Source organism: Branchiostoma floridae, chromosome 6, assembly GCF_000003815.2.
Source record: "Branchiostoma floridae strain S238N-H82 chromosome 6, Bfl_VNyyK, whole genome shotgun sequence".
NCBI lineage: Eukaryota > Metazoa > Chordata > Leptocardii > Amphioxiformes > Branchiostomatidae > Branchiostoma > Branchiostoma floridae.
In genome coordinates, this window is record NC_049984.1 from 9,481,070 (window position 1) to 9,501,452 (window position 20,383).

The following is a 20,383-nucleotide window of genomic DNA, read 5'->3' on the forward strand; positions in this document are numbered from 1 at the left end:
GACGCATCTTACTGACGCATGGGCCTGACGCATCTCACTGACGTATGGGCAACTTTAGCTTTTTTACTAAGATCCTAGTGGCCTTCATTCTCTGCCCACCCACCTGCATGGTGGAGATGATGAGTCCCCGATGGATGACGAACTGACTGAGGGAGGCCGAGCGCTTGTAGCTGTTACGCCCATGCACCACCAGCAGCTTCCCTACATGTTTAAACTGTGTGATGGAGAAATCAGCTGCCAACGATGCCTGCTTCCCTTCCTGAAACAATATAATGTTGAATGTGAATGTTAACTTTATTGAACCTTGAACGTGGACTTTATTGAGAACTTCTATACTCTATGACTTTAACTTTGACATTATTGACAATAAGACAAGTCATTACATGGGTCTGCCTTGGCAGCTTTGGGCTGGTTTGAGAGAGAGGCTTTGAGAGGCTTTATTAGTCCATTAGCTGTGATACAAATTCTAAAAATTTGTACACTGCTATTCTTCCTGGACATATGTAAAAAATATACACATAACATAACATGTTAGTGGCAGACCCTACAGAAATGCGGATGAAGATACAAAGAATTCATCTTTGTATTTGCACAGGCTTTGATTGTAATGTGACATAAACTTTAAAAAATTTTCTTTTCTTCTTTACGTTGTAATATCAGTTAGTTGGTATTACAGTACAGTATTTGTATAGGCCCCACATCATCTGTAATGATGCTAATACAGGCTCTGTTAGTAAAAAAATAGCAAAGTAAGTGAATGATGCATGCTGGAAAATAAGGAAACTGGCATAGAAAACCTTTTATCCATGGACACATTGACATTGTCTTTGTCTAGTAAGTTTAATCTGTCTGGTACATATAGTGTAGGCTGGAAATGACCATCTGAACAGACTAGACCGATAAAAGAGAAGCATAGACTGAGGTTAATCAGCCAAATGAAGGGCTTTATGTGTGTTAAAAATTACAGAAGTAATACCATAATTATCATGAAAAGGTTGTATATGCTCTGTTATGTCATATTGAATGAGCAAAGTTGGAGAGTTTTTCCCTTTGTTTGAAAAAAATGACAGGAATCCACCTGTAGGCAATACAGGAAGTATATTCCAGCCACTGCACATATCAATCGGCCTTTGGGCAAAGATTCTTTTACATAATCAGTGTCTTCTTTCCTGGAAAAGAGTCTGATGGATGGTGTACATTATGAAAGACTATGGAGGATAGGGAAGGATGGAGGAAGTCATGGCCATCTGTGCAACAGTGACGCCGGATGATGATGATGAAACAGGAGTTGTCAAGACACAGAAGAAGCAAAAGGTTAACTTCATATCGGGCAAATAACCTTGAAAAGTTACCCCATGGACAAAAAAACTAACAAACGACATTGAAAATTCCCCCATGGACAAAAAAACTAACAAACGACATTGAAAAGTTCCCACATGGACTGACAAAATGCAATTATGTAATGTTGTCTGAGGACTTTGTGGGATTTCAAGTCCATTACAAGTAATTCTAACCACTTATGGGTGTGAAGGCACATTAAGAAGTAATTCCAACCATTTATTATACACAGTCACGGGGGTGTCGGTACAGTTTTAAAGGGGATGAACATGGGAGGACATCACTTATTGTCAGAAAGTTTCACCAAGCTGCTATCTCATAAAGACACATCTACTCTACAATGTTATTGGGTGGGCCGACTACAATGGCTTATATCTGGATGCTGCTGCTATGCTGCCTTGCTGCTACCCTTCCATACATTACAGGTTGGTCTGTTACATTGTGCGTTGTTAATGGGTCCATTCAATGCAAGGCCACTTGGCTAGAAAAGGCAACAACCAATATATAGACTCAAGTTAGACTCTTACATGTATGTTCTAATGCAAGGAAAAACATGTCAACGGTGTTTGCTGTATATGAAAATTAAAAGTTTCTTGCTTTTAGTTTATAGTACATTACCTGATAGAGCTACCTACTATAGACAGGAGTAGTCATCACTACACTAATTTTCTGAGCTGAGATAAAGCAGGGTGCATCTACAAGTAGATGTAGCTAGAAATGCAATTCTATGGGTAATTTTCAGCCAAACACCCTAATTCAGCTAAATTTTTTTTCATAAAAGTGTGATGACTTCTTTTAGGTTCAGAGCATTGATGCATGAAGCCAGCATGGCATCACAATCCAAAGTGGAATGCAATCCCTCAAAACGTATCCAAGATTGGCCAATCCTAGGATGGAACCTTTAGCTCTTGAGTACACAGCGTTTGATCCATGTGGCAAAGCACCTCCTTCTCTTCCTAAAATGTTTAGCTAGCTGCACATCAGTGTCACCAGTATCCCGGGGGTAAAAGTTAGCTGCAGGTTTTCCTTGTATGATAAGAGAGAACTGACGGGGATGTTCCTCTCTACAGCGGATTCAGCTGAGGATGAATCTTGTCCCGAAGGTTCGTCCGAGGAAGGCGGCTTCACGGGTTGGTGTGTGAATGGTGGAACCTGTGTGTGGAACCATGATAGACCATCGTGTCGGTAAGATCTCTGTGCCCCACCTCTCTTAGACATGTGGAAAGGTCAAAGAAAATTCCGCTCATGACTCGATGAATATTGATTGAATATTTTGATCTCTTGTTCATTGCAAATTGATGTGACATAGAGAAGAATACACTGCAGGCTTTGAAGTGAGACATTTGCGATCGATTAGATGGCTGAATTTCATCAAAGATGATATCCAAAATCATTTCTACCTAAGGAGGCGTCACACTTGTGTGTATAAAGTCCATGGGTCTGTATTAACATTTTCTTCATATGGAGTTGTCCGCAATATTACATACTTCATATACACAACTGAAGTATGAAATATGCTCAGAATGTGCAGCGTATATTACGTATTTATTTGAAAGAAGCAAACAGTGCTGTGCACTGTATATGTTCTTCATATGTAATTGACTTGCTAAATTCGTTAATAGGCTAGATGTGTGTCAAGCATGAGTCAAGTCTTTTTTTGCCCTGTGGCTCCATTTTTTTTTCTGAAAAAATCTAACAGCCAACAAATTAAATTGGTATGGTGCACACAAAAAAAAATAAAAAAAGTTAGTGTGTAACGCTTATTCACCTTTATCTGCGGGTTAACCTATATCCGTTGTTTAAAAAACAAGGGTATTTTGGGATATCAAGTCGACGGACGGTAGTTTCAAACCATAGTATTTTGAAAATTCAAATATACTGAAGAAACTACCGGTACTGTCCGTCGACTTGATATCCCTAAATTCCCTGTTCATAATTACAACGGATATAGGCAACCCGGCGGATAAAGGTGAACTAGTGTTAGCATGTGTTGAGCAGAAAAATAGGTGTGTCGACTAGAAAAATAAGTGTGTTGATCAGGCAAAATAGGTGTGCTGCCCATTGTTTCTGTTGGCCATCAGGTACCCTGAAAGGTCATAATTGGACATACGTATAAGAGGGAATTCTATGCCTGGTTTGTTAAAAAAAGCCTTTTTCCATGGGAGATGTTGGCACGGTTACAGTAAGTACAAAACAGTGTTAAGCATTTTGCTTGAATCAAAGAAATATATTGAACAGACTCTGAGTCCTACTTTTCTTTTCAGCTGTACAACGGAGTACTTTGGTCAACGCTGTCAAAACCACAGGCTTAGTAAGAGGCTGTTCAGCTATATGTAACCCCACAAGACACAAGGTCTGCAGTAGCCTACAAGGACTCAAGTACACAAAGATGTGAGGAACAAGAACAACTAGATCCAACACTATGTAACCAGAAAGTGTTAACTTCAGACAGGATAAAATATCTCATGTTCAGGTCAGTTTTCCATCAATCCGAAACTTCAGACAATGGCTAATTACATATACTAAAGGCCTGGTGTTATAGGGAAAGCACTGTCTACATTCCAATGTTGTCACTGGTTGATAACTTTGTTTATGTTGGGAAAATGGAATTTAAGTTTCACTGGAAAGAAAGATAACATGGAACATGCTTTAACAATGGAATTTCATGATTTTATGGAAAATTATTCCTATAGGAACATGTATAGGCCTTAATGCATATATAACCAGGCAAACAGAAATGTCTAGAGAAATTGTATGTATCATTCTATATTCTTGCAAGAGATTTGAAGAGAGTTCAAAGATGCCTTATTTTTGAACAGTGTTCATGAGTTGGAGCCAGGCCATCACAACTTTCCCATTAAAATGCTGTTTAAGACCATGGTTCTAATGGAGTGAAAACATGTAATGACAGGTTATAGAATGTGGTGTGTGGGGGCAACCGACATTTGACCTTTACGCAGTCTGTAATAATTTTCCGCAATTTTTTTTAAGTACAGTAGAAGCCGCTTAATTGCACGGCCTATTTGCCAGTGAATTTGGTGCAATTATCCGGCTCGTGCAATAATGCGAAGTTATCTAGCTGGACCGCACCGGTTTGGAATTTGGGGGTTCCGTGCAGTTAACAGAAGTGTGCGTTAATCTGTTGTCCAATTAACTGGCTTCCACTGTAGTAGAGAAAAAAACCCAGCCTATATTATTTTATAATCTATGAACTATTTGTTAGAGCCTGACAGTAGAAAGGAAAGCAGGGTATTTCAGAAACATTGTATGTTAAGATTATATGATTCAAGGTAAAATGTAGAAATATTAGCCAGTTTTCTTTTTTCAAGGTTTATGTGATATGAAGACGTTAGTGAAAAGTTTCAACTCATTCAGCACATGAAATTGTAATACAGACGGGAATATCAAGTTTTTTTTTATCAACCTGTGAAAAGATCAGCTACCTGACACTGATGGAGATATGTATGCAAGTGACAAGTTACTTGATAGGCTTTTAATTTTTACATGTATGTGCAGGTCAATACATGTACATTTCATTGCGCATTCTTATCATTACTTCACATGAGAAAGATTTTCATATCTATCCTACTGTGTGTAATACTGTTGTCAAGGGAAGTTATGGTCGCTTAAAACTGTTGCAATTTAAGACCACGGTTTTAAGATATAAACAAGAAGTTACTGTAATCAGGAATAGAAATTCGATTTAGGGCTCAGAAACTTTGATCCACATACACGTCTGAAACTTTGAATCTAGAATATCAACCTACCAAATACACAGTGGAGCTCATTTTTGTGTGATCATGAAATTCATGATTCAATAAGACAATATTGTATTGATTCCAGGAAGCTTTTAAAAAAGCAAACAAATTTTTAAGATAATTCAGCAGATTCCATCCTGTGAGACACACCTGAATACAGCTGTATCAGCACTATTAAATCACAATTTCAAACACAATTATCTGTTGACTCCTATGCTACTTACTTAAAAGAAGCCACATGTGCAAATACTGTAAATGCAGAAACTTTCGCGGTGGTATAATGTTCACGGTTTTCGCGGTGGCCACTTCACTGCGAACTTAAAACCACCGCGAACATTTTCCATGGCAGTAAGAGACTACAGTGCATGCATGGTGCTACCGCGAACTTAAAACCACTGCAAAAAGCCCTTTTAATTATCCCCTACCGCGAAATTAAATCCCCGTGAACTTAAATGCATTTACAGTATAACTGAGTGTCCACCGCTTCATCTAGGAGGGAACATTTGGAACAAATCAGGAAGTCTGCCACGACATCCCTTTAATCACTTAATTCTTGGCTTTGATTCCTGCTGTGACAATTCCCAGAACCAAGTACCCAACCAGACTATCATACCAGATGAAAGACTCTTTCACCTTTCCAAGACGCGGAACACTTGACACTTAGCCAGGGCTGAGCAAAATTTCAAGGGGGAAAACAACCAGATAGAAGTAATCATCATGGGTCAAACTTTGTCCTACATCTGTATATAACCTCCTTGTCTGGATCAATTGATTATCCCCTCTTTCATCACTAATGTCTTAGTCTGACTGTATCCAACACCTGGTCACTAAAAATCTCTCTTTATATACTACGATAATCATCAAAAAAGCTGTTATACATGTTAAAGGTTTTGATAATGCAAATTCCACATATCTTGAATCATACAGAAAGCAATAAGGGTGAACATCAAATTTTTCAAAGTTGAGTTAGAACATCCAGGGAATCCCCCACCTCCAACTATCCTCCAACTCTGTCCTTATACTCCTTCACATTTCCTGGAATTTCTTAAGTAAGAAAAGGAAATCATAACATGCATTTTGTGAATTGACAATAGTCTCTGACTCATCTTGCTTCTTTATATCCCTTTTTTATATCCCTTTTGGCTATACTACTGGCCCCAGGGGACAGCTGTACCCAACTGTTGGGTGTGGTTAATTACATGCGGTGGGAATGGGCTCACTTATGCGCGGGGCACACCTGAATTAGCCAGCCCTCCGCCGTGTCATTTCTCCTTATACGGCAACATCAAACGGACTCATCTGCCTCGTGGCCCGCCTTTCCAACGTCTCCGTTACCATGGCAACAAGGCCATTATAACAGCACCGCCAAACACCTGCAGAGCCCCACAGAAAAGGTGTAACAATAGCACGAAACGCCTGGAGGGGCAGAGGGTTAACTAACTGGTTTGCAGGCATGCCAGGCATGGCAATTACAGGTGACGTAGGAGCAAGTGGAGACAATAGCAACTGAAGGTGGGAAACCTGAGAGGAGACCCACTTCCGGAAGTATCTAGGCTAAAACGTCAAAACGACATCTTCAAATGTATCCTGTGGGCTTGGTAAATTCTCTGTAAAAGAAGAGGAAACAACGTCAGCGACTGACGTATCCTGTCGGTAGATTTTGACAGCTGGAGAGGTATTTAAATAGTGTGATAGGGCAGACGACTGACCAGTCTTCACAGGCCGCTGCTAAAGCCGAGACCACACACACCATGCGTCCCCAGAGTGTCTGGAATGTCCTGTTAGCTGTTGGATACTGGTGCCTTATTCAAGTGGCCAAGGCACAGATTCAAACAGGTAAGAATGCACTTTTTACTACATATTCTAGAAAACATATTAGTCACTACAAGAACATTACATTACTAGTCAAAAACAAATATGGTAGCACTGTATTTGAAACTCCTATACTGTCGTACTGCCTTATCATACCACAACAGAACACAGTTTCAGCCACACAAAAAGAAACCAAATTCTTACCAGTTTAACTTCAAGTTAAAGGCATTTATTTTTCTCACAGGTAACATTCTTGTATACTCGTTTGTAAATCGATAGACAGTGACAGACTACAATAGGGCAACTAGTCAAGACATAATCCGAATGGCAACCCCAATATGTAATTTTCCAAGCCATTGAAGTGATTGAGTCGATACATTGTAAAGCAATATGTCCCCAATATGGGTACATGGCAGTGAAGGCTTACGATCAGTCAGACAGATTGGAACAATTTTCCCACAGGTAAACTTTACTTGTTACATGATGCTCGTTTTGTCAGGCCAAAAAGGGCATAATTCCAGAAATTCACATTTGAATCAATTGTCTTCATGGTAGTATAGAGTCTCAAGTTTATGAAGTCTAATTTTCCACACACCTGATGTGTGCATACCTAGAAATCTTTTTTTCTGTTACATTACTAGGTCACCCTACAAATAAAAAGGATTGATCAAACTTAAGAAAATCAATCAAACTCAAAACATAAATTGCTGAGTATAGTTCTCCCTATGAGTACAGAAACCCTGGTTGTAGACGTTTTCACACAGATCTATGCCCACACATGTGCTCCAAGGTCATGGGGCAAGCTGCTAGACAACTCACAGCGGAGCGCTCTTCCAGTGTTTGCTTTCACAACACGGGGTTTAAACCGCCATGGTCACATAGCGGTTGGCCTAGAGATTTCATCAGACACAGGTGTACCCACCACTGTGTGCAGACAGATCAACCACATTAAACTCCTCACACAATCAACATTAACTTTTATAGGCAATAATCAGGGGGAGGAAATCAATGGGGATGGCGCTCTGGCCATTAGAGCCGAGCGGTAATCGTGACCTGTACTCGACTTGTGTCATATCATCCTTGTTCACAGAAGAAGAGAGGTTGGACAGTTCAACAGCGCCGACATCCCTAGGACTCATGAGGACAAAAATGCCAGGCATGTGTTTGAAGCTAAAGGGAGGGTGTGGGTCCTTCCTGAGTTGGATAATAAAAACCTCAATCTTCCTGAAGCGTGTAATTACTTGTTGCGGTGGCTGGGTGGGCAGCTTACTCTCCTCTCGGCTGTACGTGCTTCACATACCTGGTGTGTCATGTGGCAGGACCTGTTCATGTCTTTATGCCAGCTTCCTTTTTGGTGGGTGAATCGTGCAACTAATTATGAGGAAGTTGGGTGCATCTATTAGTATCTATCAAAAACTATGCTGTACATTTAGCACAAATGGCAATTAAGAGTAAAAGGTTGGATAATCTCTTGGGACTTACTGGAAGGCAAGTTGCAATCAGCTGGACGGTACGTAAATCAAAGCACACCTGTTTCACAAAATATGTCTGACAGCGTCTAAGTCTGACATATGACCTTCTATTCCCTCCTCTTGTTAACTCCATTCTACATATCGTGGGAAAGGTGAGAGCGAAAGTGGAAGGGCATTGCCATTAGCTTTCCTACTACTATGAGGGTCTGCATACTCTTTTCCGTAAGGCGTAGGCAGGCCTTTTTAATTTCCCGTAATTCGTAGGGAAGCTGTCTTATTTTACATAATTCGTAGTGGTATAAAGCGTGAAGGGTTGGTAGCCTTTGTGAATTTAACGTAAAGCATTAAGTCAGGCATCCAGAATTTAGCGTAAATCGTTGTCAGGACCCCCCATGCAGACCCTCTACTATTGTAGCACCGTCTGTCAGATTCCTGCACTGAAATTGCATAATTTGTCATTTTGAAGAGAGTAGAAGGGTGCTGTATATGAATCAAGATTTCAAAGTTTTACTATTAAAAATAAAACTGCAAAGTTTAAAATTCAACACTGACAGAATTCAACAGATTTCTAAATTTTCGTAAAAAAAAGGAAGACAGGACAGCAGTTCTTTGTATCAAATAGACCTCAGATTGAGCCAAGAAAGCAGCATACTCCCTATACTCCTATGCTACATGTATAGTTTGGACCCGTAAATTAATAAATTCCTGGAAAGACTTGAAATAACAGTACTTCAAAGGGTTTGACTTGGGGTCTGTTAGTCAGAAAGGTCGGCAGGATCAAACAGTTAGGGCAGCCATTTAGCGACGAGACTCCAATAGAAGTAACACTAATGTAGCACAATTAGCTTTAATTTGAAGACTTTCCGCAAAGACATAGATTAACCATAATTTTCAGAAGACAGTTTTTGCACTCCATTTTCACTAAGTCTGAGAAAATTTCAAGTGAGGTCCTCGCTGATAAATGATGAACAGTAATCTCCATTTTTAAATTCTTCCCACCAGACTTAAAATTAGAGGTTAGAGTAATGATACAATGCAGTTTGGAAAGCATTGAGAATGATGCTCCAGATTCCTATGATAGAAAGTTTAGGCATTTTTGGTTAACTTAAGATCTTGCTTTTAAACGATATCCCACCTGACATAATGTCAATGTTTGACTTCTTCAGTTGAGAGTCAGAATTCAATGTTGTAGAAACATCATGATCACGTAGCTTTAGAATGGAGCATGACATATTTCTGATAAACCCAGCACTTACGTTACTCCTGGATATGCTACAAGCAAGGCCTGAGAACATAACCAATCTTAGTTACTTATCGATCAATGGAATTTTTCAGGCAGTCACACTGTCACCTGTTTTGAGTACTTCTTTTCTAATCCTTTTATCTGGAACATTCTCCTGTCACTGCATTTATGCATGCTTGAGTTTTGTGGCATGTGCAATAATAATGTCACTGTGTTCTGTTGTGGCCTTCCTTGCCAAAGTACAGTTAACATTGCTTAACGGGTAATGCACCTTTGAGGGCTAATGCTCTGTATGAGGTTTACAGGGCAAACATAACAAAAGACTGGTGGCGAGGTTAATTGTTTACTTAATGTCTGATGAGGAAGAGAGTGATTTTAAACTTGCTTCTACCATTTTCCACAGAAGACCGGTACACTACTACTCAGCTGCCATGTCCTTCTAGACGATACGATGGATTCTGTTTGAATGGTGGTGTGTGCCTTACCGTACAGGTTGGACATAATCATCGAGAGCCAAGATGTGAGTAAGTATTATTTCAAGTCTCTTAGCTTGAATGTATTAGGTTTGTGACATGTTGTCTCTTGTCATATTCATTAGTTCCATGCTGAAGTTGACAGCTCCTTTAGTTCATGTTTTTTTATGCCCGGCATCAGAAAAGATTGATACTGACTGTGAACTCACTGTACATGTTTCCAACAGGTGTCCAATAGATTACATTGGTCGTCGCTGTGAAAGAAGTAACCCACTCTATCTGGAAACCCAAAGCGGTAAGCCAGAAGATAAGAACTATGTGATTGCTGGAGCTGTGTGTGGCGGCATCATTATACTTGCCTTGGTGGGGATCATCTGTATCCTTGTGAGGTGGGTTCATGTCTTATTCAGTTCAATTCAATTCTATTCAATTCAAGTCAATTTAATGCATTTACAACTATTTCAAGGTCTATATAGTGGTTCTGTTACTGCAAAATGGAAAACAAATAGATGACAACTCTACTAAAAATGACAGTGGAAAAGCTTCAACAAAAAAGTGATTTGCTTCTTGGTCAGCTCTCTGACAATATTACCTTTTCTATACAGAATCTGATAAGGCAGACAGAAATTTTTTTCTGACTAGAGTTTGCACCAATTGTTTCTTGTTCTTGTGGAAATCTTTATAACAAAACCTAAATGTGTTTGATTAGTGACAATATAATTTGTCTATAGATTTTTTCATGTAGACTTACCACATTAAATTATACCCCTGCACTACTACTCTGTAGGAAAAGACAAAGCCAGGAGCACAACTCCGAGTCCCTTGTGACTAGAGAGGCCCTAGTCTAACCCAGCTTCCCTCTGCTTCCTTGCAGTTGGAAAAGGGAACGCCAAGCCAGACAAAACTCCAGAGACCCAGAGAAGAACAGACCAGAAAATGGCCACTTAACTGAAGGTGACAACTGACAACATCAGAATCAAGAGACTTGTACTCTCAAGAAGCAGAACTCTTATAGTTCTGAAGCATATAATCTTGTACAATCCTGAGTTGTTTCTCCCATCTTTTATATATAAAGATACTATCTGGGCCAGTATTGATAACATGTTGTACAAGGCAGTATGCATGCAGAAACTGAAGGCTAGCCTGAGAGCAGAAACAGGTACAATGTACATCAGGTGTATGTAGGGATTTGGGTTGGGTTGGGTGGGGTTGGGTTGGATCCAGCAGGAACTGAATAATATATGTATAGACTTAGATGTCTACTATTAGTAAGTGCATTTGTAGACAATCTCTCCAAACTCCTTTACAGTATGTACGTTAAAGAGGCATCACAAATGCATTTCAAGAGGCAGCACTAAGTTCTTCTGAAGGATTCTAGTATGTTGAGAGCACTTTTTTTTAGACAGCACCTTTAACACACAGACTTTATTACATAACACTGTAACGTTAGTTCACCTTTATCCGCGGGGTAGCCTATATCCATTGTTTTTCAAAACAGGGTATTTAGGCACATGAAGTTGACGGGTGGTAGTCTTAAACTGCAATGTACAGAAAATATTGCAATTTTAAACCAACGTCCCTCAACGTGATATCCCCAAATACCCGGTTTTTAAAAGCAACGGATATAGGTTACCCAACGGATAAAGGTGAACTAACGTTACTACAACCTGTGTGAATATGAAGACTGTCAAAACTAGAAATCCTGCTATAGGCGCTGATCGAAGAATGCAGCACACAACACCATTTGTACAAAGCAGACTGGAGAATATCATTATCATCATGATCGTAAACAAACGTAGCAAGTATAGGTAAAAAGGCTTTCAAAAAAAAATTGTTAGAATTCATGCTTATTATTAATAAGCTAAAGGTTAGAAACAATTTTGTAGAAGAATGTTGTTTGCATGCATGTCAGATTAAAAACAAAATTCAGCACTGTAAACATTATGTACAAGTCAACCCAGTACATCTTTTCACGACATTGGGTTTGACAAGCAACTTTGTGACAAAGTCGCCAGTAAATTATGTAATATAAGTACATAATTTCAATGTGGGATGGATGGATGTATTATTACTGAGTAAATACAATTAAAGAAAAAATTGATACCTGAATGAATTGTTGCCGCTCATTTTCTGCTTATTTTCACCAGTAGCAAAGTTGACTACATTGACCTAAATGTGCTCTAAACCTCTAGACAAAGTTTGGACATAATTGTACTTATACGACTTGAGTTCCACGTACCTTTCCCACAATCCCAATGCCTGCATCCGCAGCTTGGATCATGCTGACATCATTCCCACCATCCCCTATAGAGGAGAAAACACAGCTGTGAACCCGCTGGGTGGTAGTTAACACCACATGTAGGGCAACAGTACATAAAGTACAATATGCTGCAAGACAAAATTCACTCATAGCAACAGAAGCAAGATGATGGGTGATTGCAGCCTCCTCATGTCTTTCCTACTTAAGGGCCATGGAAGGGCCTAATAGTATTGTGTTATTGTGTTATTAGGTGAGCTGACTACTCTCTCTTCATAGCCAGGGGCTGAATTGTGAGCAGCTTACAACACACGTAGATGAGGCTAAATAGCATGGGCCTGGAGCGTTTGCCAATAACTCGGGTGACCTAAATATGACAGCAATTGCCCTACATTTTGTATGTGCAGCCAAAGGACTTTAGGTTTTGAACCACTCACACCGGGAAGGACCCCTACTCTTGTCAGTAAGAATGCTGGGATCTTTAACGTGCTTAAAGTGTAGCTCTCCTCAAACACGGGATCTCAATTTAATGTCCTATCTGAGGGACGGCCCTAACCCGAAGCTAGGTACATTTTGTACTCATTTTCACCTGAGTGAAGTGAGGAAAGTTGTGTTCCCAACATCAGAACAAATCAGCACTTTTGAACCTGTTACCTCTGGGGTCTGGGTCAAACACCTAACCGATTGCGCCACACGATGCCACACGAATGTGGACTATAACATACGATGAATGTGGACTATAACATACTGTAAGATGAGGGTTGGTGACAAATGCTTGTAAATGATGAAATCGCAATGACAGCCCCCCATCTCCTGCCCACAGGCCATGGCAGTTAGATGTCATGATGAATGTGGACCACCGTAGACTATTATTACACCCACTTGAGTATATCCCTCCGTACCTATAGCTGCACATCTCCTGCGAGTGTGCTGCTTGATGAGTCGCACCACCTCCGCTTTCTGTGTGGGAGAACATCTGCAGATGATGACAGCTGGGCACTGGCAGGCCAGCTCCATGAACTCATGTTCATAGTACTTCAGACACACCTGCAGTCATCACAAACAACACACAAAGGCTTAAACTCATGTTCATAGTACTTCAGACACACCTGCAATCCACACAAACAGCACACAAAGGCTTAAACTCATGTTCATAGTACTTCAGACACACCTGCAGTCATCACAAACACCACACAAAGGCTTATGATTACAACACATGAAAGAAAGAAATATTGAAAGAGCACAGCTTGAATGAATTGTAACAAATTTATCTTAATGTTTAAAGAAGGGTTTACATTTACTTACTTACACTACACTTAAACTAATTAAATTTAATTTTTGAATTTAATTTTTGTGTTGGATGACAGTTCAGAATTTCAATATGGATTATACCAACACAGATGAGCTTTCATGCAAATCTTTATTTCTTATATCACAGGAGAGAGACATAAATATATAATTTGGTCCAAACTTCAGGTAATGTTGTACATGATCACCACAAGCTGCTTACTAGTCATAAACCTTACACAAAAACTTAAAAAGTACACTCAACAGACATCCATTTATTACCCTGTTCAGAGCCTATATCCCCCAGGGACCATATATCCTGGGTGGGGTCTCATGATCACAACAGTTGACAACAATAGATAGTGTCATGACCCTGGTAACAACACACTGTCAGAATAAAAGCAAGCCCCACCTACTGACTGGGAATATTTTTAGCTACAACATACAGTGAATGTGTGTTAGGCAGGTAGCTGCCCTGATACTCATTAAAAGACTATTTTGCATAACCTTAAAGGAATGTCAAGACATACACATGTACTATAAATACTAATGCAATACCCACTATGGCACTTGAGAGTTAAGGGATGGAGCTAAAGAACTTGTGCTGATTTCTTGCCTTATCTATCCTGTGATCTACGAGGTAACTTGAGGTTAAATTCGGTGCCGTGAGGCAAATCGTGTTTTCCCTTGGGAGAGCTGCAGTTGTTTTTCAAGGCTCGCAAGTAGCCTAAAGGCTGTACCATTCATCAAAGATTATTATGTTTCTATACTGTTACAATGGGAAAATTCAGGTTCTTTACCTCCATGGAGTCACCTCTGATGACCAGGGCGGAGTCATTCTTTCTCCTGAAGGCGTTCAGCTCCAAGTGAGCCTCAGCTCGATTACTAACCTGGAAACAAAGAAGGGAACACAACATTTCTCATCAAGGAAGCACAAGTAGTAAAAGGAAAGGAAAGTGATCTTGATCTAGTTTTAGATCACTGAAGAGCTAGTTTTCCACTGGTCATGACAGAGAAGACAGACGCTTTATACAGTATTTACAGGTTCATTGTACTGAGAAATTCCCCTTGCTCTTTTCGACAACCACAATGAACAGTGGACCAGGGCTTAACGTCCCATCCTAGGGACTGCAACCATTTCTGGTAGTGTGCATGTCAAATAAGCGACACAGCCGGAATAAAACTCCAGGCTTCTAGTTCCAGAGGCAGGGCCGCTAACCACTGGACTACACACGCTACCTTAAGTTTACAGTTAGTAGTAGAGGAGACTGAAATGGTTGAAGAATCTGACTGTAAGAGATAAAGACACTTAAAAAATTCAAACAAAAGACATTAACATGACCTTAGACCGACCTGTTTGAAGACATGTATGGTCTGTGTTCTGGAAACAAGTCGGGAACTCTTGGCGATACACTCAGCTGTCTCCAGTTTGTCTCCTGTTAACATCCACACCTACAAGACAGAGGAGTCTCAGCAAAGCTCACATCTTCATATCATAACTAAATGATTAGAGTGTACAATGTACATGAGCTACAACTACACAAGTTCTTCTGTCCCTGTAACTTTGAAATTTAGCTCTCACATGTATATAAGCGACATTATGATGCATATAAAACTTCAGTGCCCTAGACAGATGGTCCAAACAACATTCATCTCTCCTCTGATTGTGCCAATGGCATTCTCAAAGTAGACATACTTTCAAAAACTCCGACACTTATCAGTGTGTCAGTACCAAGTATACCTCACTGTACAGTAATTCTCATACTTCCCCACATAAGTATTCCAACAAAAAGCCTTAACATTGTGGCTAGGTTAATTACCTTGATGCCTGCATTTCTCAGCAGCTCCAGCGTTGGTCTAACATCAGCCTGTAGTGGAAGTAACAACACCACCTAGTTTACAAGCTGAAAACTGCAGCTAAGTGAGGACATGGGGGTGTTTACACACCATGTAAGTTATGTTCCATTTTGGTGATCTTTCTGAAGAAATAAGCCCTAACTTCATTCACTAGTTCAAGATTCTTAAAATGAAGCTTAAGATGAGCATACTTAGCAATACAAAAGTTGTCAATCATTTTGCTGATCTTTTTTTCATTTCTGAAGATCAGCGGACGGGTTGTCCTCTAATTGTAGTCATTCTAATGTCATTGTAAAAGTCATAAACTCACAATTGAGGAATCCTGTGCACATGTCCATGCCCTTCCTTATCTTTAACTCAGGAGCTTGCTAACAGAACAGACATGTAAAACCTGTCCCTTCAGTGCCCCTGGACTCACCTGTAGTTTGTCCTCCACCCCAGTCAGGCACAAGAGTTCCATGTCTCGCTCCAGACTCTCCACCACTGCACTCACCTTCAGCGCTCGGTCCTGGACACTCAGCTTCGCACTGCTGTAACGGCTCTGTAATACATAATGTTTCAACAATCAGCTTTGCACTGCTGTAACGGCTTTGCAATACACAAGGTTTCAACAATCAGCTTTGCACTGCTGTAACGGCTTTGCAATACACAAGGTTTCAACAATCAGCTTTGCACTGTTGTACCGGATCTGCAATACACAAGGTTTGAAAAATCAGAGCACTGTTGTAATGGCTCTGCAAGACACAAGGTTTCAACAATCAGCTTTGAGCTGTTGTAACAGCTCTGCAATACACAAGGTTTCAACTATGAGCTTTGAGCTGTTGTAATGGCTCTGCAATACACAAGGTTTCAACAATCAACTTTGCACTGATGTGTATGCTTTGTACTGTTGTAACAGCTCTGAAATAAAAAGTCATCATGCAGGAATACAACACCCAGTCTTCTCATAAAGTGCCTACCACTAGTAAAATCAGAAATGATGTGTTCAGAATTCAATACTTTATATTCTGAATCATGACTCATAGTTTTAACATCCTACCTCAAAGTCCTGGTACTGCTCTTCTGTTAGAGTCTTCTTGGCCACCACCAGGGTCCTCAGCCCTTCCCTTGCCATGTTGCCACACTAAGGATAACAAGACACGGTTCAATGTCAGTATTCCCTTCTGTTTGTAAGATTTAGTCTATCCAACCCTCTATAGCTAGATCTAGATCTCCAGACTACAACCCTATAGTATACAAACTTGGTTACAGAGATGGGCTGCAGCAAGGATAGAGAAAACTATCCAGTGGTCATTATAACTAAGAGTTGACAGTCACAATGGCAAGTTTTAAATTCTAACTGTACCTCCTCATCCAGCCAATCGTTGTACTGCACAATAGATGACATCACGACATCGGCACCCTTCATGTAGAAAGTGATCTCTCCTGTCACCTCCTCCTGAGGAAACAAGTCAACAATAATAATGTCCAGTTAACACATCTTTATGTTATGAAATCTTAAGATGTAACTCTAGTTACCTCTGTTACCTGTTAGTAAGAGTACATCTCCTGCCACTGTTTAGTACACATGTGCAAAGTGAGTCCTTAGGGATGTGGTACACTTGAGCACTTGGTTAGTCTGGAAGTTTGATTTAAATTTAACTATTTGCACATTTTTAAAAAACCACAATAAAACATAAAGCAAATCAACGGAAGCAAGAACATGTGAATTGTACATGCTCTTCCCCTGTCAAAATGTAAAAATCATAATACAATTCAACACCTCATAATGTAATAAAGATTGAATGGATATGTAGTGACTCAATCTGAAAACAAGCTGTTTCTGTTCAGTACGTGTGTGTATGTAAGTTTATTTCCCTGTGTGAGGTGGGATACAGACCAGTGAACAATGCCTGGACTACCCCAGACTGGAGTCTATGACTTTTGAGTTGGCACATTACTTGGTTGTATTGTATCTTGTCTTGCTAATACAATTATTGCTTAGAACTTTCATAATATAATAAATATAATAAACTTTGCTTAATCCCCCTTTACACTGCAAATCTCTGGCAGCCTTCCTAGATCACACTTTAACAGTTAGTAGACTTTTGTGGCAATACAGATAATATATGCATGCCACCAGACAGAATTTAAGTGTAGCATGACAATAAAAAACATGTTCTATATTGTATATGACAGTCACTGAAAAGAATTACACAACATTTGAATTAAATATAAACATTGTGGAGATGAAGATGATGTGGAGAAATAGCAACTTGTGATATGGTTAACTAATGCTGGAGAAATGTGCCCAGAGAAAAAGTGCTGACCCTAACGATGATGCCCATCCTCTTGCTCTCGGAGGTGAAGGGGAACACCTGCAGGATGTCGTACGTCTGGATGGCTCCGCTGGGGGTCATGAGCTGCATGGACGTCAGGTCTCTCCTGATCAGCTTCAGACCGATCTCCTCTGTCCATGTCACCAGGGCAACCTGTCATCACAAAGGGAATATTCAGGTTTAGTTGGACCTGTGATAACTGATACCATTGCTGTCTTGGATTTTTTAAATAGACAGAATGTACAGAAGCCTGAACCCAAACAACCATTTCATTGAAAAAAAAAGTCAGAAGGGCAAAGATGGACCTGTGACACTATTGTTCTGCAAATAAAAAGAAAGCAGAAGACATAAAAGCCCAAAACAAAACTCACTGAGAAAAGGTATATGGCTACAAGCAGTGATGGACCTAGAAAATATTTGTAATAACAACACATAAGAGGATTATTTTCTGGTATCCTAAAAGTGCAAGAGGCATGGAAACTTGTCATAAACAAAGGATCAAACAAACTTTGATCTGGAGTGAAATAAGGCAGTGCACACAAACACTGTGGGTACATGTAGCAGATTAACAGTGCCATCTGTTCAAGCCACTATGACTGTACAAACTAAGAATCTATGATGAAGATTGTGTTGAAGAAGTGAATTCTGTTGAATTCTGACCTCATCAGGACTGGAGGCCTGGTATGTGATCGTCTTGTCCCCCTCCTGGTCTGCCTCCACTTGATCTGCCTCCACGGCTTCATTCTCCTCCTCCTCACTCTCATACACTGGTGTTACGTTGTGGCACAGGGCGAGTGCTTTCACTGCCTCCAGGACACGTGTCACCACGGTACGACGGATCTGTGGGGGTGGGGCATGTGTCAACTGTCAGTATGTAGGGCTGTATCAACCATACAATAATATACATATACCTTGCAACTTATATCCAGAACCTTTCTAGAGCTACTACAGTGTATGCTAGATAACTTCTATTTAGATGTAATACTACTCATTGATTTCACTTGAAGCTGCCATTTATTTCAAACTTCAACAAAATTGAAACACACAACTCAGCCAAGATCTCAATTGTACTCCATATTAAAGATTAAAATGGCATCAGCAATATCAGAACCTATGATAGACATGATAGCTTGTGGCATCCCTGATTTGCTTAAGACAGTCTTACCAAAATCAGCAATTTGTATGGTGCTGTGGATTTCTACCACATCTTGATACATATACTAAAACATACATATATTACATACATACAATGTACAAATGCTACCCAAAACTAAACCTTCTTGGCGAAGGTAAAAAGACATAAACCATACAAAACAGAGGTAATTGATCGTAACGCACCATGGGCTGCTGTGGAGTAGATGACCCCTTCCTGCTGGGAGTGGACGTTGTGCTGGCTGGCTGGCCTGCTACCGTGGGGTGAGCATAAGCCGTCCGCAAGTGGCTCACAACCTTTGCATTTGAATGATTAAAAAATGAAAAAGGTCAGAATACATTTTATAATGTCAGAATATGGAATACAACAAGATTTAATACCAGAATTTTGAGTTATCTATTCAATGAAACGTTGAAAGAAAAAATAACAAATGCAGCTTTTTGCAATGCTTGTTCAAATGCAGCTTTTTGCAAAGCTTGTTCAAAAGCAAGGTCACAGAACAAAAGTGTACTTACCTCATCCATTGAATCTCCGCTGAAGGACACAGTCCCAAGGTGGATCTTTTTGAAGACCTTCAGAAATAGACAAAAATAACAAACCTCTCAGTGATACATGTACTGACAGAGAGGCATAACAAAGAAATCAAAAGTAGAGCAATCAACTTTTTTTACAATGACAGTGAGATGCTTTAAGGTCATGGGATAAATAGCATTTCTTAAATTTCAGTCTTTACCATAAAACACACTTCCTATTATAAAGGAACTTAACTAGAAAGTTTTCACAAAATAAGAAATACAAGGCAACATTTACAAAAGAAAATCTGATATAAAGGAAATAATGGCTCTCAAAGTTACAGTAATAATACTAAGAAACATACATTTGTATTGAACATTATTTAGTATTGATGCCCAAAGATTGCAATGATAAACTTGAGACATTAAAGCTATGTAAAAAGACTTAACAAGAACCAACCATTTCGTTCTGTGTGAGTGTGCCTGTCTTGTCTGACAGGAGGTACAGGATCCTGCCAAGGTCCTCGGTGATGGTACTGCTGCGGACCACTGTTCCTGGGATCTCCTTGTCTCGCGAGATCATCCACGAGTACGCTGCCTTCCCCATGTCAAGGTTGACTCTCAAACTGTAAACACATCATTCAAAACTTATCACATTGTACGTCTATGAAGGTTAGACATTGAGGTAGTAAGATACGCCAAAAAGCAGTTTCTCAAGCAACTGGATAATTATAGATTTGGAAATGGTCAGACGTTTCAGATAGCATCCACTATCTTTTGTCAGTGACACTGCAGTGACGAAAGATAGGAAATGTCTGACCGTTTCCAAATAATATTTATCCATTTGCTTGAGTAATACTGCTTTTTGTTATTTATTACATTGTACTTTCAACTCGTAAAAAC

The 20,383-nt window shown here is 39.8% G+C and overlaps 2 protein-coding genes across 6 annotated transcripts in view; one reads left to right on the plus strand and one right to left on the minus strand.

Annotated features, from left to right (window-relative positions):
* Positions 1-20,383, minus strand: part of LOC118418555 (probable phospholipid-transporting ATPase IIB) — a 33,555-nt gene that overhangs the window by 5,882 nt on the left and 7,290 nt on the right. The window contains exons 12-25 of the mRNA XM_035824552.1: positions 19,941-20,106; positions 19,484-19,540; positions 19,162-19,264; positions 18,476-18,669; positions 17,807-17,968; positions 16,843-16,935; positions 16,537-16,620; positions 15,916-16,038; positions 15,461-15,508; positions 14,994-15,092; positions 14,441-14,530; positions 13,256-13,400; positions 12,336-12,400; positions 104-259 (exon numbers count right to left, since the gene is read on the minus strand). Of these exons, the coding sequence (XP_035680445.1) occupies positions 104-259; positions 12,336-12,400; positions 13,256-13,400; positions 14,441-14,530; positions 14,994-15,092; positions 15,461-15,508; positions 15,916-16,038; positions 16,537-16,620; positions 16,843-16,935; positions 17,807-17,968; positions 18,476-18,669; positions 19,162-19,264; positions 19,484-19,540; positions 19,941-20,106 (1,585 nt within the window). The remainder of the gene's footprint in view (positions 1-103; positions 260-12,335; positions 12,401-13,255; positions 13,401-14,440; positions 14,531-14,993; positions 15,093-15,460; positions 15,509-15,915; positions 16,039-16,536; positions 16,621-16,842; positions 16,936-17,806; positions 17,969-18,475; positions 18,670-19,161; positions 19,265-19,483; positions 19,541-19,940; positions 20,107-20,383) is intronic.
* Positions 6,321-12,205, plus strand: LOC118418542 (tomoregulin-2-like). 5 transcript variants are annotated; one of them, XM_035824531.1, is made up of 5 exons: positions 6,321-6,932; positions 7,999-8,064; positions 10,027-10,147; positions 10,324-10,485; positions 10,971-12,205. In XM_035824531.1, the coding sequence occupies exons 1-5, from the start codon at positions 6,848-6,850 to the stop codon at positions 11,059-11,061; spliced, it is 525 nt and encodes a 174-aa protein (XP_035680424.1). In that variant the 5' UTR covers positions 6,321-6,847; the 3' UTR covers positions 11,062-12,205. The 5 variants fall into 5 exon arrangements, with proteins under 5 accessions (XP_035680424.1, XP_035680425.1, XP_035680428.1 ...); XM_035824532.1 differs by having other exon boundaries at positions 10,030-10,147; XM_035824533.1 differs by having other exon boundaries at positions 6,322-6,932; positions 10,884-12,205.